The sequence below is a fragment of the Scyliorhinus torazame genome, chromosome 31 (assembly GCF_047496885.1).
Source record: "Scyliorhinus torazame isolate Kashiwa2021f chromosome 31, sScyTor2.1, whole genome shotgun sequence".
NCBI lineage: Eukaryota > Metazoa > Chordata > Chondrichthyes > Carcharhiniformes > Scyliorhinidae > Scyliorhinus > Scyliorhinus torazame.
Window position 1 is genome coordinate 15,734,694 of NC_092737.1, and position 17,604 is coordinate 15,752,297.

General features: G+C 49.6%; 1 protein-coding gene across 2 annotated transcripts in view; it reads left to right on the plus strand.

The window, feature by feature from the left end:
• Nucleotides 1–17,604, plus strand: part of LOC140404817 (trypsin-4-like) — a 42,006-nt gene that overhangs the window by 23,287 nt on the left and 1,115 nt on the right. The window contains exons 4-5 of one of the 2 annotated variants that reach the window (XM_072493556.1): nucleotides 6,558–6,691; nucleotides 14,598–14,793. In XM_072493556.1, coding sequence (XP_072349657.1) covers nucleotides 6,558–6,691; nucleotides 14,598–14,777 — 314 coding nt within the window. In that variant the 3' untranslated portion in view covers nucleotides 14,778–14,793. The remainder of the gene's footprint in view (nucleotides 1–6,557; nucleotides 6,692–14,597; nucleotides 14,794–17,604) is intronic. The other variant, XM_072493555.1, reaches the window with a different exon arrangement.

Here is a 17,604-nt window from a genome sequence, read left to right on the forward strand (position 1 = left end):
GTTACAGACTGGAATCTAATCGAGGGGTTTGGGGTGGTTTACATATAGAATAACAGATACCCAGGAGTGAGTTACAGACTGGAATCTAATCGAGGGGTTTGGGGTGGTTTATACATAGAATAACAGATACCCGGGAGTGAGTTACAGACTGGAATCTAATTGAGGGGTTCGGAGTGATTTATATATATAATAACAGATACCCGGGAGTGAGTTACAGACTGAAATCTAATCGAGGGGTTCAGGGTGGTTTATATATGGAATAACAGATCCCCGGGAGTGAGTGACAGACTGGAATCTAATCGAGGTGTTCGGGGTGGTTTATATATAGAATAACAGGTGCCCGGGAGTGAGTTACAGACTGGAATCTAATCGAGGTGTTTGGGGTGGTTTATGTATGGAATAACAGATACCCAGGAGTGAGTGACAGACTGGAATCTAATCGAGGGGTTCGGGGTGGTTTATATATAGAATAACAGGTGCCCGGGAGTGAGTTACAGACTGGAATCTAATCGAGGGGTTTGGGGTGGTTTTTCATAGAATAACAGATACCCGGGAGTGAGTTACAGACTGGAATCTAATCGAGGGGTTTGGGGAGGTTTATACATAGAATAACAGATCCCCGGGAGTGAGTTACAGACTGGAATCTAATAGAGGGGTTCGGGGTGATTTATATATGGAATAACAGATCCCCGGGAGTGAGTTACAGACTGGAATCTAATCGAGGGGTTCGGGTGGTTTATATATAGAATAACAGATACCCGGGAGTGAGTTACAGACTGGAATCTAATCGAGGGGTTTGGGGTGTTTTATGTATAGAATAACAGATACCCGGGAGTGAGTTACAGACTGGAATCTAATCGAGGGGTTTGGGGTGTTTTATGTATAGAATAACAGATACCCGGGAGTGAGTTACAGACTGGAATCTAATCGAGGGGTTCAGTGGTTTGTTTATAGAATAACAGATACCCGGGAGTGAGATACAGACTGGAATCTAATCGAAGGGGTTCGGGGTGGTTTATATACAGAATAACAGATACCCGGGAGTGAGTTACAGACTGGAATCTAATCGAGGGATTCAGGGTGGTTTATAACTAGAATAACAAATTCCTTCGAGTGAGTTACAGACTGGAATCTAATCGAGGGGTTCGGGATGGTTTATATATAGAATAACAGATACCCGGCAGTGAGTTACAGGCTGGAATCTAATCGAGGGGTTCGGGGTGGCTTATATATAGAATAACAGATACCCGGGAGTGAGTTACAGACTGGAATCTAATCGAGAGGTTTGACGTGGTTTATATATCGAATAACCGATACCCTGGAGTGAGTTACAGACTGGAATCTAATCGAGGGGTTTGGGGTGATTTATATATAGAATAACAGATCCCCGGGAGTGAGTTACAGACTGGAATCTAATCGAGGGGTTCACGGTGGTTTGTATATAGAATAACAGATACCCGGGAGTGAGTTACAGACTGGAATCTAATCGAGGCGTTTGGGGTGGTTTATACATAGAATAACAGATACCCGGGAGTGAGTTACAGACTGGAATCTAATCGAGGGGTTTGGGGTGATTTATATATAGAAAAACAGATCCCCGGGAGTGAGTTACAGACTGGAATCTAATCGAGGGGTTTGGGGTGGTTTATATATAGAATAACAGATACCCGGGAGTGAGTTACAGACTGGAATCTAATCGAGGGGTTCGGGGTGGTTTATATATAGAATATCAGATACCCGGGAGTGAGCTACAGACTGGAATCTAATCGAGGGGTACAGGGTGGTTTATATATAGAGTAACAGATACCCGGGAGTGAGTTACAGACTGGAATCTAATCGAGGGGTTCAGGTGGTTTATATACAGAATAACAGATACCCGGGAGTGAGTTACAGACTGGAATCTAATCGAGGTGTTCGGGGTGGTTTATATATAGAATAACAGATACCCGGGAGTGAGTTACAGACTGGAATCTAATCGAGGGGTTCGGGGTGGTTTATATATAGAATAACAGATACCCGGGAGTGAGTTACTGACTGGAATCTAATCGAGGGGTTTGGGGTGGTTTATGAATAGAATAACAGATAACCGGGAGTGAGTTACAGACTGGAATCTAATCGAGTGGTTCTGTGGTTTATATATAGAATAACAGATACCCGGGAGTGAGTTACAGACTGGAATCTAATCGAGGGGTTCAGGGAGGTTTATATATAGAATAACAGATACCCGGGAGTGAGTTACAGACTGGAATCTAATCGAGGGGTTCGGGGTGGTTTCTGTATAGAATAACAGATACCCGGGAGTGAGTTACAGACTGGAATATAATCGAGGGGTTCAGGGAGGTTTATATATAGAATAACAGATACCCGGGAGTGAGTTACAGACTGGAATCTAATCGAGCGGTTCTGTGGTTTATATATAGAATAACAGATACCCGGGAGTGAGTTACAGACTGGAATCTAATCGAGGGTTCGGGGTGATTTATATATAGAATAACAGATACCCGGGAGTGAGTTACAGACTGGAATCTAATCGAGGGGTTTGGGGTGGTTTATATATGGAATAACAGATACCCAGGAGTGAGTTACAGACTGGAATCTAATCGAGGGGTTTGGGGTGGTTTATACATAGAATAACAGATACCCGGGAGTGAGTTACAGACTGGAATCTAATCAAGGGGTTTGGGGTGGTTTATACATAGAATAACAGATCCCCGGGAGTGAGTTACAAACTGGAATATAATCGAGGGGTTCAGGGAGGTTTATATATAGAATAACAGATACCCGGGAGTGAGTTACAGACTGGAATCTAATCGAGCGGTTCTGTGGTTTATATATAGAATAACAGATACCCGGGAGTGAGTTACAGACTGGAATCTAATCGAGGGTTCGGGGTGATTTATATATAGAATAACAGATACCCGGGAGTGAGTTACAGACTGGAATCTAATCGAGGGGTTTGGGGTGGTTTATATATGGAATAACAGATACCCAGGAGTGAGTTACAGACTGGAATCTAATCGAGGGGTTTGGGGTGGTTTATACATAGAATAACAGATACCCGGGAGTGAGTTACAGACTGGAATCTAATCAAGGGGTTTGGGGTGGTTTATACATAGAATAACAGATCCCCGGGAGTAAGTTACAGACTGGATTCTAATAGAGGGGTTCGGGGTGATTTATATATGGAATAACAGATCCCCGGGAGTGAGTTACAGACTGGAATCTAATCGAGGGGTTCAGGTGGTTTATGAATAGAATAACAGATACCCGGGAGTGAGTTACAGACTGGAATCTAATCGAGGGGTTCAGGGAGGTTTATATATAGAATAACAGATACCCAGGAGTGAGTTACAGACTGGAATCTAATCGAGCGGTTCTGTGCTTTATATATAGAATAACAGATACCCGGGAGTGAGTTACAGACTGGAATCTAATCGAGGGGTTGGGGTGGTTTATATATAGAATAACAGATACCCGGGAGTGAGTTACAGACTGGAATCTAATTGAGGGGTTCGGGGTGATTTATGTATAGAATAACAGATACCCGGGTGTGAGTTACAGACTGGAATCTAATCGAGGGGTTCAGGGAGGTTTATATATAGAATAACAGATACCCGGGAGTGAGTTACAGACTGGAATCTAATCGGGCAGTTCTGTGGTTTATATATAGAATAACAGATACCCGGGAGTGAGTTACAGACTGGAATCTAATCGAGGGTTCGGGGTGATTTATATGTAGAATAACAGATACCCGGGAGTGAGCTACAGACTGGAATCTAATCGAGGGGTTCGGGGTGGTTTATATACGGAATAACAGATACCGGGGAGTGAGTTACAGACTGGAATCTAATCGAGGGGTTCGGGGTGGTTTATATGTAGAATAACAGATACCCGGGAGTGAGCCTACAGACTGGAATCTAATCGAGGGGTTCGGGGTGGTTTATATGTAGAATAACAGATACCCGGGAGTGAGTTACAGACTGGAATCTAATCGAGGGGTTCACGGCGGTTTGTATATAGAATAACAGATACCCGGGAGTGAGTTACAGACTGGAATCTAATCGAGGGGTTTGGGGTGGTTTATACATAGAATAACAGATCCCCGGGAGTGAGTTACAGACTGGAATCTAATAGAGGGGTTCGGGGTGATTTATATATGGAATAACAGATCCCCGGGAGTGAGTTACAGACTGGAATCTAATCGAGGGGTTCAGGGAGGTTTATATATAGAATAACAGATTCCCAGGAGTGAGTTACAGACTGGAATCTAATCGAGCGGTTCTGTGGTTTATATATATAATAACAGATACCCGGGAGTGAGTTACAGACTGGAATCTAATCGAGGGCTTGGGGTGGTTTATATATAGAATAACAGATACCCGGGAGTGAGTTACAGACTGGAATCTAATCGAGGGGTTCGGGGTGGTTTACGTATAGAATAACAGATACCCGGGAGTGAGTTACAGACTGGAATCTAATCGAGGGGTTCAGGGAGGTTTATATATAGAATAACAGATACCCGGGAGTGAGTTACAGACTGGAATCTAGTCGAGGGTTCGGGGTGATTTATATGTAGAATAACAGATACCCGGGAGTGAGCTACAGACTGGAATCTAATCGAGGGGTTTGGGTTGGTTTATATACGGAATAACAGATACCCGGGAGTGAGTTACAGACTGGAATCTAATCGAGGGGTTCGGGGTGGTTTATATGTAGAATAACAGATACCCGGAATGAGCTACAGACTGGAATCTAATCGAGGGGTTTGGGGTGGTTTATATGTAGAATAACAGATACCCGGGAGTGAGTTTCAGACTGGAATCTAATCGAGGGGTTCAGGTGGTTTATATATAGAATAACAGATACCCGGGAGTGAGTTACAGACTGGAATCTAATCGAGGGGTTCAGGGTGGTTTATATATAGAATAACAGATACCCGGGAGTGAGTTACAGACTGGAATCTAATCGAGGGGTTCGGGGTGGTTTATATATAGAATAACAGATACCCGGGAGTGAGTTACAGACTGGAATCTAATCGAGGGGTTCGGGGTGGTTTATATATAGAATAACAGATACCCGGGAGTGAGTTACAGACTGGAATCTAATCGAGAGGTTTGGGGTGTTTTATATATAGAATAACAGATACCCGGGAGTGAGTTACAGACTGGAATCTAATCGAGAGGTTTGGGGTGGTTTATATATAGAATAACAGATACCCGGGAGTGAGTTACAGACTGGAATCTAATCGAGGGGTTCGGGGTGGTTTATATATAGAATAACAGATACCCGGGAGTGAGTTACAGACTGGAATCTAATCGAGGGGTTTGGGGTGGTTTATATACAGAATAACAGATACCCGGGAGTGAGTTACAGACTGGAATCTAATCGAGGGGTTCGGGTGGTTTATATATAGAGTAACAGATACTCGGGAGTGAGTTACAGACTGGAATCTAATCGAGGGGTACAGGGTGGTTTAAAAACAGGATAACAGATTCCCGGGAGTGAGTTACAGACTGTAATCTAATCGAGGGGTTCGGGTGGTTTATATATAGAATAACAGATACCTGGGAGTGAGTTCCAGACTGGAATCTAATCAAGGGGTTCAGGGTGGTTTATATATAGAATAACAGATACCCGGGAGTGAGTTACAGACTGGAATCTAATCGAGGGGTACAGGGTGGTTTATATATAGAATAACAGATACCTGGGAGTGAGTTCCAGACTGGAATCTAATCGAGGGGTTCGGGGTGGTTTATATATAGAATAACAGATACCTGGGAGTGAGTTGCAGACTGGAATCTAATCGAGGGGTTTGGGGTGGTTTATATATAGAATAACAGATACCTGGGAGTGAGTTACAGACTGGAATCTAATCGAGGGGTACAGGGTGGTTTAAAAACAGGATAACAGATACCCGGGAGTGAGTTACAGACTGGAATCTAATCGAGGGGTACAGGGTGGTTTATGGATAGAATAACAGATACCCGGGAGTGAGTTACAGACTGGAATCTAATCGAGGGGTTCGGGGGGGTTTATATATAGACTAACAGATACCCGGGAGTGAGTTACAGACTGGAATCTAATCGAGGGGTACAGGGTGGTTTATGGATAGAATAACAGATACCCGGGAGTGAGTTACAGACTGGAATCTAATCGAGGGGTTCGGGTGGTTTATATATAGAATAACAGATACCCGGGAGTGAGTTACAGACTGGAATCTAATCGAGGGGTTCGGGGTGGTTTGTATCCACCCCCTTATTCCACCTCCTCTTTGTTCTTCCTTGTCCCCCCTCTCTGTTTCCTCTCTTTTCCTTTTGTGTTATCCTCCATCCCGTCCCCCCTCCAGCCTCGTTCTCTCTCCCTCACCCACTCTCCCCATTTTACCTTCCTCCACTTGTTCCGCCTCTGCCCCTTTCTCTTTCTTCCCCCACCCGTGTCCCGCCCCCTTTCCCCCTCTCCTCCTTCACACCCTGTTCACGCTCCCTCCCCTTTTCGCGTTGTTGGTCTCGGGTTGTTGAAGTGAAGCTCTCAAGCCCCCGCCCGCTCCTTCCCCTCAGAGCGACGACCCCTGATCCTCCAGGAAGTCGAGGTGGAACTGATTGACTGGCACAGCTGCCTCAAGTGGATCGTGGGCCTCACGAGGAACATGCTGTGCGCCGGCTTCGAGGAAGGGGGTCGAGATGCCTGTCAGGTGAGGCTTATATTTTTGTTGGGGAGGGGGGACGAATGTGATGGTGTAAGGGGGAGCAGTGTTGGAACATGGGGATGTGGTGATGGTGAGGTGGCCTTCATTGCAAGGGGATTTGAGCCCAGGAGTAAAGATGTCTTGTTGCAATCCAGGACAAAGCAGCCCCGCTTGTTCGGCACCCCATCCACAAACATTCACTCCCTCCACCACCGACGCACAGTAACAGCCGTGTGTACGGTCTCCAAGATGCACGGCAGCAACTCACCAAGGTTCCTCAGGCAGCACCTTCCAAACCCACCACCTCTACCATCTAGAAGGACAAGAGCAGCAGATACCTGGGGACCCCACCACCTGGAGGTTCCCCTCCGAGTCACCCACCGCCCCGACTGGGAAATATATCGGCCGTTCCTTCACTGTCGCTGGGGCAAAATCCTGGAACTCCCTCCCTAACAGCACAGTGGGTGTACCTACACCTCCGGGACTGCAGCGGCTCAAGAAGGCAGCTCACCACCATCTTCTGAAGGGCAACTAGGGTTGGCCAATAAATGCTGGGCCTAGCCAGCGACGGCCCACATACAGTAAATGGATTTTCTAAAACGGCAGTGGTGTCATTGTGTTGTCACTCGATTCGAGAAACCCAGGGTGATCTGGGGACCCGGGTTCAAATCCCACCAGGCCATCAAACCATTGTCAATTGTCGTAAAAGCCCATCTGGTTCATTAATGTCCTTTTGGGAAGGGAATTTGTTGTCCTTACCCGACCTGGCCTACATGTGACTCCAGACGGCACAGCCAATGTGATTGACTCTTAACTGCCCCCAGGGATAAGCAATAAATGCTGTTCCAGCCATCGACGCCCACACCCCATGATCCAGAGAGTGCTTTTACGTCGCTACAATTTGCATAAAAACACCCGGTGAACCCTGGGAGGCTACATCATCGCGGAGATGGGGGGATCTTAGGAAAGTTCCAGGGTTTCAAAGAACAAACAAAGAACAAAGAAAAGTACAGCACAGGAACAGGCCCTTCGGCCCTCCAAGCCCGTGCCGACCATGCTGCCCGACTAAACTACAATCTTCTACACTTCCTGGGTCCGTATCCCTCTATTCCCATCCTATTCATGTATTTGTCACGATGCCCCTCAAATGTCACTATCGTCCCTGTTTCCACCACCTCCTCCGGTAGCGAGTTCCAGGCACCCACTACCCTCTGTGTAAAAAACTTGCCTCGTACATCTCCTCTAAACCTTGCCCCTCTCACCTTAAACCTATGCCCCCTAGTAATTGACCCCTCTACCTTGGGGAAAAGACTCTGACTGTCCACTCTGTCTATGCCCCTCATACTTTTGTAGACCTCTATCAGGTTGCCCCTCAACCTCCGTCGTTCCAGTGAGAACAAACCGAGTTTATTCAACCGCACCTCATAGCTAATGCTCTCCATACCAGGCAACATTCTGGTAAATCTCTTCTGCACCCTCTCTAAAGCCTCCACATCCTTCTGGTAGTGTGGCGACCAGAATTGAACACTATACTCCAAGTGTGGCCTAACTAAGGTTCTATACAGCTGCAACATGACTTGCCAATTCTTATACTCAATGCCCCGGCCAATGAAGGCAAGCATGCCGTTTGCCTTCTTGACTACCTTCTCCACCTGTGTTGCCCCTTTCAGTGACGTGTGGACCTGTACTCCTAGATCTCTCTGACTTTGAATACTCTTGAGGGTTCTACCATTCACTGTACCCTACCTGAATTAGGCCTTCCAAAATGCATTACCTCACATTTGTCCGGATTAAACTCCATCTGCCATCTCTCCGTCCAAGTCTCCAAACAATCTAAATCCTGCTGTATCCTCTGACAGTCCTCATCGCTATCCGCAATTCCACCAACCTTTGTGTCGTCTGCAAACTTACTCATCAGACCAGTTACATTTTCCTCCAAATCATTTATATACACTACGGACAGCAAAGGTCCCAGCACTGATCCCTGCGGAACACCACTGGTCACAGCCCTCCAATTAGAAAAGCATCCTTCCATTGCTACTCTCTGCCTTCTATGACCTAGCCAGTTCTGTATCCACCTTGCCAGCTCACCCCTGATCCCGTGTGACTTCACCTTTTGTACTAGTCTACCATGGGGATCTTGTCAAAGGCCTTACTGAAGTCCATATAGACAACGTCCACTACCCTACCTGCATCAATCATCTTTGTGACCTTCTCGAAAAACTCTATCAAGTTAGTGAGACACGGCCTCCCCTTCACAAAACCATGCTGCCTCTCACTAATACTAATTTCAATGTATCTGTGTGTTTGCCAGGGGAGTGAGTGTCCTGCCGCAGAAGAAATGACCACGCTGAAAAGGTAGCAGCGGAAATGTTGCCGTCAGCTGGCCATGTGTAGTTGGGGCTCCGGAGAAAATCTCGGGAGCCATTTGATAGCTCCGCGCAGATATTGGGCTCAGGAGAAGTCCTGGGGAGCTGAGAGGGTGGCAGCAGATCAGTGGCCCGCCGCTGGAAAGGGTTAGGGCTCAGAAGAAGCCCTGGGAGCTATTGATAACTTGGTGTAACTGGGGGAGGTTGGGGCTCAGTGAAATCCTGGCAGCAGTACCAGCCCAGTGAAGCCAGGCGGCTACTGAAGAGCTGACATTGCGGCAGGAAATGGAATCTGCTGCGCAGACTCAGAAATCCAAGGGCGCAAGGTCTCGGGAGAGAGGAGTGAAACCATGGGAGGTGTCATTGAGGCAGTCCGGGTCTGAGTGGGTTTTGAAGGAATTCGGAGGCTGAATCTTTGACAATGAAAGTTTTGGAGCCTGTGCTAGCGTTCATTAGCAGAAGGATTGAATTTAAGGGCCGTGAGGTGATGATGCAGCTGCACAAAACCTTGGTAAGGCCACATTTGGTGTATTGTGTGCAGTTCTGGTCGCCTCATTTTAGGAAGGATGTGGAAGCTTTGGAAAAGGTGCAAAGGAAATTTACCAGGATGTTGCCTGGAATGGAGAGTAGGCCTTACGAGGAAAGGTTGAGGATGCAAGGCCTTTGCTCATTAGAACGGAGAAGGATGAGGGGAGACTTGATAGAGGTTTATAAGATGATCAGGGGAATAGATAGAGTAGACAGTCAGAGACTTTTTCCCCGAGTGGAACAAACCATTACAAGGGGACATAAATTTAAGGTGAATGGTGGAAGATATAGGGGGGATGTCAGAGGTAGGTTCTTTACCCAGAGAGTAGTGGGGGCATGAAATGCACTGCCTGTGGAAGTAGTTGAGTCGGAAACATTCTGGACCTTCAAGCGGCTATTGGATAGGTACATGGATTACGGTAGAATGATGGGGTGTAGATTAATTTGTTCTTAATCTAGGACAAAACTTCGGCACAACATCGTGGGCCGAAGGGCCTGTTCTGTGCTGTATTTTCTATGTTCTATGTTCTCATAAGGGAGACAGAGTTTCAACGAGATTGATCAACTCAGTATTTCCTAACATCTAGGTGGGTTGCTCAGAAAGTTTAGCTGAGAAAGCTGAGAGGGTTTAAGACTAGGGAGGTTATGCTGCAATTGTATAAGGTGTTAGTGAGGCCACACCTGGAGTATTGTGTTCAGTTTTGGTCTCCTTACTTGAGAAAGGACGTACTGACACTGGAGGGTGTGCAGAGGAGATTCACTAGGTTAATCCCAGAGCTGAAGGGGTTGGATTACGAGGAGAGGTTGAGTAGACTGGGACTGTACTCGTTGGAATTTAGAAGGATGCGGGAGGGGGGCTTATGGAAACATAAAATTATGAAGGGAATAGTCAGGATAGATGTGGGGAGGTTGTTTCCACTGGCGGGTGAAAGCAGAACTCGGGGGCATGGCCTCAAAATAAGGGGAAGTAGATTTAGGACTGAGTTTAGGAGGAACTTCTTCGCCCAAAGGGTTGTGAATCTATGGAATTCCTTGCCCAGTGAAGCAGTAGAGGCTCCTTCATTAAATGTTTTTAAGATAAAGATAGATAGTTTTTTGAAGAATAAAGGGATTAAGGGTTATGGTGTTCGGGCCGGAAAGTGGAGCTGAGTCCACAAAAGATTAGCCATGATCTCTGTGGTAATACCAGGTATTTCAGTACCTGAGAGGTGGATGACCATTTGTTAGACCTAGGAGTCTACCATTGGCTAACGTACATAGCTCCGCCCTGAGAGGCGGAGTATAAGAACCAATGCCGTCCCAGCAGCCTTCACCTTCTGTATCGAAGCTGCTGGGTACAGTTCTAGCTGATTAAAGCCTATTAGTTATGACTCACCTTGTCTCGAGAGTAATTGATTGTGCATCAATTTAATCAGCTATTAGTTCTGAAAGGATGGATCTCCGCATCAAGCTGGAGTGCCTTCAGCTCAGCCCCCACGCAGACAACTCCGCTGCTATTTTCAAGCATTGGCTGGCGTGTTTTAAGGGCTACCTCGACACGGCCGCCGACACCCCCACGGAAAGGCATAAAATGCACCTTCTATGCTCCCGAGTCAGCCCTGGGATCTACCCTCTGATCGAAGAGGCGGCGAACTATGCTGCAGCTATGGAGCTGCTAGAAGGACATTACATCCGTCCTCTTAACCAGGTCTACGCTCGTCACCTGCTGGCAACTAGAAGGCAGAGCCCAGAAGAAACACTGGAAGACTTCTATCGGGCACTACTAGTGCTGGGCCGAAACTGTAGCTGCCCGCCAGTCACGGGGAACGAGCACACGGAACTTTTAATTCGGGATGCTTTCGTGGCAGGTATGACTTCCTCCGATATCTGCAGAAGGCTCCTTGAAATGGACAGACTGGGCCTCACTGAGGCCCGGGCCCTGGCAGGGCCCATGGACGTTGCGTACAAAAACGCACTGGCTTTTGCTCCCGGACGCACGGCGCCCCCCCCCCTGGGCTGCGTGGCACTCCGTCTCGGCAGCCCCCCAGACTTTCCCGCTAACCCCGCAGGCCTGCGCGGCAAGACGGCCCGTTTTCACCGCCGGCAAACGCTGCTTCTTCTGCGGCCCAGCGAATCATCGGCGCGCGCACTGCCCGGCCCGCACCGCCACCTGCAAAGGGTGCGGCAAGAAAGGCCACTATGTCGCGGTCTGCCAGGCCCACGCCGTGGCAGCGGTCTCCAGCGACTATCGGCAGCCTTTTTTTCAGGTCCCGGCTGTCCAAGGCCCACAACCGCCGCCCTTCTATCCCCAGGCAACGTGCGACCCACGGCCACGCCCATTTTGCCCCCCAGCCACCACGCTGGATGGGTGGGCACCGCCAGTTTGTCCCTCGCCGCCGCCATCTTCTTTGTCCCCGGACTCCATGTGCGACCCGTGGCTGACGCCATCTTGGATGGGGCCTCAAGCCCCCAGCACAGCCGGCTCCACGCTGCCCGACCAGAACTCCTCCTTGCTGCAGCTGGCCTCCGTTACCCGGGACCGGCATCAAGCCCCCAGCACTGCCGACTCCACGCTGCCCGACCAGAACTCCCCCTTGCTGCAGCTGGCCTCCGTTACCCGGGACCAGCCTCAGGCCCCCAGCACTGCCGACTCCACGCTGTCTGACCAGACCTTCCCCTTCCTGCCGCTGGCCTCCGTGACCCTGGACCAGAGTCGGCCCCGGACGCTAGCGAAAGCCACCACAACGATCGCCATCAACGGCCACGTGACGTCGTGCCTGATCGACTCCAGGAGCACGGAGAGTTTCGTCCACCCCAACACGGTAAGGCGCTGTTCCCTTGTCACCCATCCCGTAAACCAACGGATCTCCCTGGCCTCCGGGTCAGTGGAGATAAAGGGGTTCTGCCTCGCGAACCTCACTGTCCAAGGCAGGGAATTCCGCAATTTCCGCCTGTACGTTCTGCCGCACCTCTGCGCAGCCACCCTTCTTGGGCTGGATTTCCAGTGCCACCTACAAAGCCTGATCTTTAAATCTGGTGGCCCGATACCCCCCTTACTTTCTGCAGCCTCGCGACCCTTAAGGTCGACCCGCCTTCCCTGTTTGCGAACCTCACCCCGGATTGCAAACCCGTCACCACCAGGAACAGACGGTACAGCGCCCAGGACCGGACCTTCATCACGTCCGAGGTCCAAAGGCTGCTGAAGGAAGGGGTCATCGAAGCGAGCAACAGCCCCTGGAGGGCTCAAGTAGTGGTGGTAAAGACCGGGGAGAAACATAGGATGGTCATCGACTACAACCAGACCATCAACAGGTTTACGCAGCTGGACACGTACCCTCTCCCCCGTATAGCCGACCTGGTGAACAGGATCGCGCAGTACAAGGTTTTCTCCACGGTGGATCTCAAGTCTGCCTACCACCAGCTGCCCCTCCGTCATGGTGACCGCCAGTACACTGCCTTCGAAGCAGATGGGCGGCTCTATCACTTTCTAAGGGTTCCCTTCGGTGTCACGAAGGGGTCTCGGTCTTCCAGCGTGGAATGGACCGAATGGTTGACCAGTACAGCTTACGCGCAACGTTCCCGTATCTTGATAACGTCACCACCTGCGGCCATGACCAGCAGGACCACGACACCAACCTCCGTAAATTTCTCCAGACCGCGAATATCCTGAATCTGACCTACAATAAGGATAAATGCGTGTTTAGCACCGACCGTCTAGGCTACGTAGTGCGAAATGGAGTCACAGGCCCCGACCCCGAACGCATGCGCCCCCTCATGGAGTTCCCCCTCCCTCACTGCCCCAAGGCCCTAAAGCGCTGCCTCGGCTTCTTCAGCTACTATGCACAATGGGTCCCTAATTACGCAGACAAGGCTCGACCCCTGATCCAGTCCACAACCTGCCCCCTGTCGACGGAGGCCCGCCAGGCCTTCAGCCGCATCAAAGCGGACATCGCAAAAGCCACGATGCGCGCCATCGACGAGTCCCTCCCCTTCCAGGTCGAAAGCGACGCGTCCGACGTAGCTCTGGCGGCCACCCTCAACCAAACAGGCAGGCCCGTGGCTTTCTTCTCCCGCACTCTCCATGCCTCCGAAATTCGCCACTGCTCGGTCGAAAAGGAGGCCCAGGCCATAGTGGAAGCTGTGCGGCACTGGAAGCATTACCTGGCCGGCAGGAGATTCAGTCTCCTCACGGACCAACGGTCGGTGGCCTTCATGTTCGATAATGCACAGCGGGGCAAGATTAAGAACGACAAGATCTTGCGCTGGAGGATAGAACTCTCCACCTACAATTACAAGATCTTGTATCGTCCCGGGAAGCTGAACGAGCCTCCTGATGCCCTGTCCCACGGCACTTGTGCCACCGCGCAAGTGGACCGCCTCCGAGCCCTCCACGAGGACCTCTACCACCCGGGGGTCACTCGTTTCTTTCATTTCATTAAGACCCGCAACCTGCCCTACTCCATCGAGGAGGTCAGGACAGTCACCAGGGACTGCCAAATCTGCGCGGAGTGCAAACCGCACTTCTACCGGCCAGAGAGGGCGCATCAGATAAAGGCTTCTCGCCCCTTTGAACGCCTCAGCATGGATTTCAAAGGCCCCCTCCCCTCCACCGACCGCAACACGTATTTCCTGAACGTGATTGACGAGTACTCCCGGTTCCCATTCGCCATCCCCTGCCCCGACATGACCACAACCACCGTCATCAAGGCCCTCCAGGGTATCTTTACACTGTTCGGGTTCCCTGCATACATCCACAGTGATAGGGGGTCCTCCTTTATGAGCGACGAACTGCGTCAATTCCTGCTCAGCAAAGGCATCGCCTCGAGCAGGACGACCAGTTACAACCCCCGGGGAAACGGGCAGGTAGAGAGGGAGAACGGAACGGTCTGGAAGACCGTCCTGCTGGCCCTTCGGTCCAGGAACCTCCCAGTCTCCCACTGGCAAGAAGTCCTCCCAGTGGCCCTTCACTCCATCCGGTCGCTGCTATGTACTACCACGAACCAGACACCTCATGAACGTCTCCTTGTTTTCCCCAGGAAGTCCTCCTCGGGGACCTCGCTCCCAACCTGGCTAGCGACACCCGGACCCGTCCTGCTGGGGAAACATGCGAGGGCGCACAAGTCGGATCCGTTGGTCGAGAGGGTCCACCTGCTACATGCCAACCCCCAGTACGCCTACGTAGCGTTCCCCGTGATTCACATGGTACCTCCCATTAACCATGAACATTAGCATGTAAGATAGATATTTTAAATTGTTTCATCTTTCTGACCCTGTATCATAAAGTTTATTTTATTTTGTTCAGACCCCAACAAATTGCACAACTTTATTCCCTTAGCAAGGGGCAGCACGGTGGTTAGCACTGCTACCTCACAGCGCCAGGGACACGGCCTCGGGTCACTGCCTGTGTGGAGTTTGCACGTTCTCCCCGTGTGTGTGCGTGGGTTTCCTCCGGGTGCTCCGGTTTCCTCCCACAGTCCAAAGATGTGCAGGTGAGGGGTGGATTGGCCGTGCCGAATTGTCCTTTAGTGTCCAAAGCTTAGACGGAATTATGGGGATAGGGCGGAGGTTCGGGCCTGGGTAGGGTGCTCTTTCAGAGGGTCAGTGCAGGCTCGATGGACCGAATGGCCTCCTTCTGCACTGTTGGGATTCCATGAAGTGTTTTGTCTCTCAGACTTTGTCTACGTTATGAACAAAATGCAATTGGTCCCTTAACAAATCTTACCAAAGTAGTAGGGTTCTGAGCCAGGATCATAACAAGCTCAAGAACACAGGAAGGCAAAGAGATGGGGGCAGGAGTAGACCATTCGGCCCGTCGAGACATCTCCGCCATTCGATACGATCATGGCTGATCTTTGGCGTCAATTCCATTTCCCCGCCCATTCCCCATATCCCTTGACTCCCCGAGACACCAAAGACTTGTCCATCCCAACATTAACTATTGACAACGATGGAGCTCCCACAACACTCTGGGGTTGAGAATTCCGAAAATTCACAACCTTTTAAGAGAAGAGGGTTCTCCTCATCCCAGTCCCAAAATGGCCGATGCTCCCATGTTTTCGATTCCCCTGCCAGGGCAAACATCTCAGTCCAGCCCCTTGAGAATCATGGGGCAGCACGGTAGCATTGTGGATAGCACAATTGCTTCACAGCTCCAGGGTCCCAGGTTCAATTCCCCGCTGGGTCACTGTCTGTGCGGAGTCTGCACATCCTCCCCGTGTGTGCGTGGGTTTCCTCCGGGTGCTCCGGTTTCCTCCCACAGTCCAAAGATGTGCAGGTTAGGTGGATTGGCCATGATAAATTGCCCTTAGTGTCCAAAATTGCCCTTAGTGTTGGGTGGGGTTACTGGGTTATGGGGATAGGGTGGAGGTGTTGACCTTGGGTAGGGTGTTCTTGCCAAGATGGGCCGAATGGCCTCCTTCTGCACTGTAAATTCTATGATAATCTATGATGTGTCTTTACATAGTTACACGATGTTGTGCCGAACCTTTGTCCTAGATTAATCATAGATTATCATTGAATTTACAGTGCAGAAGGAGGCCATTTGGCCCTTTGAGTCTGCACCAGCTCTTGGAAAGAGCACCATACCCAAACTCAACACCTCCACCCAACACCAAAGGCAATTTGGACATTAAGGGCAATTTATCATTGGCCAATTCACCTAACCCGCACATCTTTGGACTGTGGGAGGAAACCGGAGCACCCGGAGGAAACCCACGCAGACACGGGGAGGACGTGCAGACTCCGCACAGACAATGACCCAAGCCGGAATCGAACCTGGGACCATGGAGCTGTGAAGCAATTGCGCTATCCACAATGCTACCGTGCTGCCCTTAAGAACAAATAAATCTACACTATATCATTTTACCGTCATCCATGTACCTATCCAATAGCTGCTTGAAGGTCCCTAATGTTTCCGACTCAACTACTTCCACAGGCAGTGCATTCCATGCCCCCACTACTCTCTGGGTAAAGAACCTACCTCTGATATCCCTCCTATACCTTCCACCTTTCACCTTAAATTTATGTCCCCTTGTAATGGTGTGTTCCACCCGGGGAAAAAGTCTCTGACTGTCTACTCTATCTATTCCCCTGATCATCTTATAAACCTCTATCAAGTCGCCCCTCATCCTTCTCCGCTCTAATGAGAAAAGGCCTAGCACCCTCAACCTTTCCTCGTAAGACCTACTCTCCATTCCAGGCAACATCCTGGTAAATCTTCTTTGCACCTTTTCCAGAGCTTCCACATCCTTCCTAAAATGAGGCGACCAGAACTGTACACAGTACTCCAAATGTGGCCTTACCAAAGTTTTTTACAGCTGCATCATCACCTCACGGCTCTTAAATTCAATCCCTCTGTTAATGAACGCGAGCACACCATAGGCCTTCTTCACAGCTCTATCCACTTGAGTGGCAACTTTCAAAGATGTATGAACATAGACCCCAAGATCTCTCTGCTCCTCCACATTGCCAAGAACTCTACCGTTAACCCTATATTCCGCATTCATATTTGTCCTTCCAAAATGGACAACCTCACACTTTTCAGGGTTAAACTCCATCTGCCACTTCTCAGCCCAGCTCTGCATCCTATCTATGTCTCTTTGCAGCCGACAACAGCCCTCCTTACTATCCACAACTCCACCAATCTTCGTATCGTCTGCAAATTTACTGACCCACCCTTCAACTCCCTCATCCAAGTCATTAATGAAAATCACAAACAGCAGAGGATCCAGAACTGACCCCTGCGGTACGCCACTGGTAACTGGGATCCAGGCTGAATATTTGCCATCCACCATTTAGTGAGATCATCTCCCATTCTTCTAAACCCATAAGACCATAAAACATAGGAGCAGAATTAGGCCACTCGGCCCATCGAGTCTGCTCCGCCATTCAATCATGACTGATATTTTTCTCCTCACCATTCTCCTGCCTTCTCCCCATAACCCCTGATCCCCTTATTAATCAAGAACCTCTCTATCTCTGTCTTAAAGACAGTCAGTGATTTGGCCTCCACAGCCTTCTGCGGCAAAGAGTTCCACAGATTCA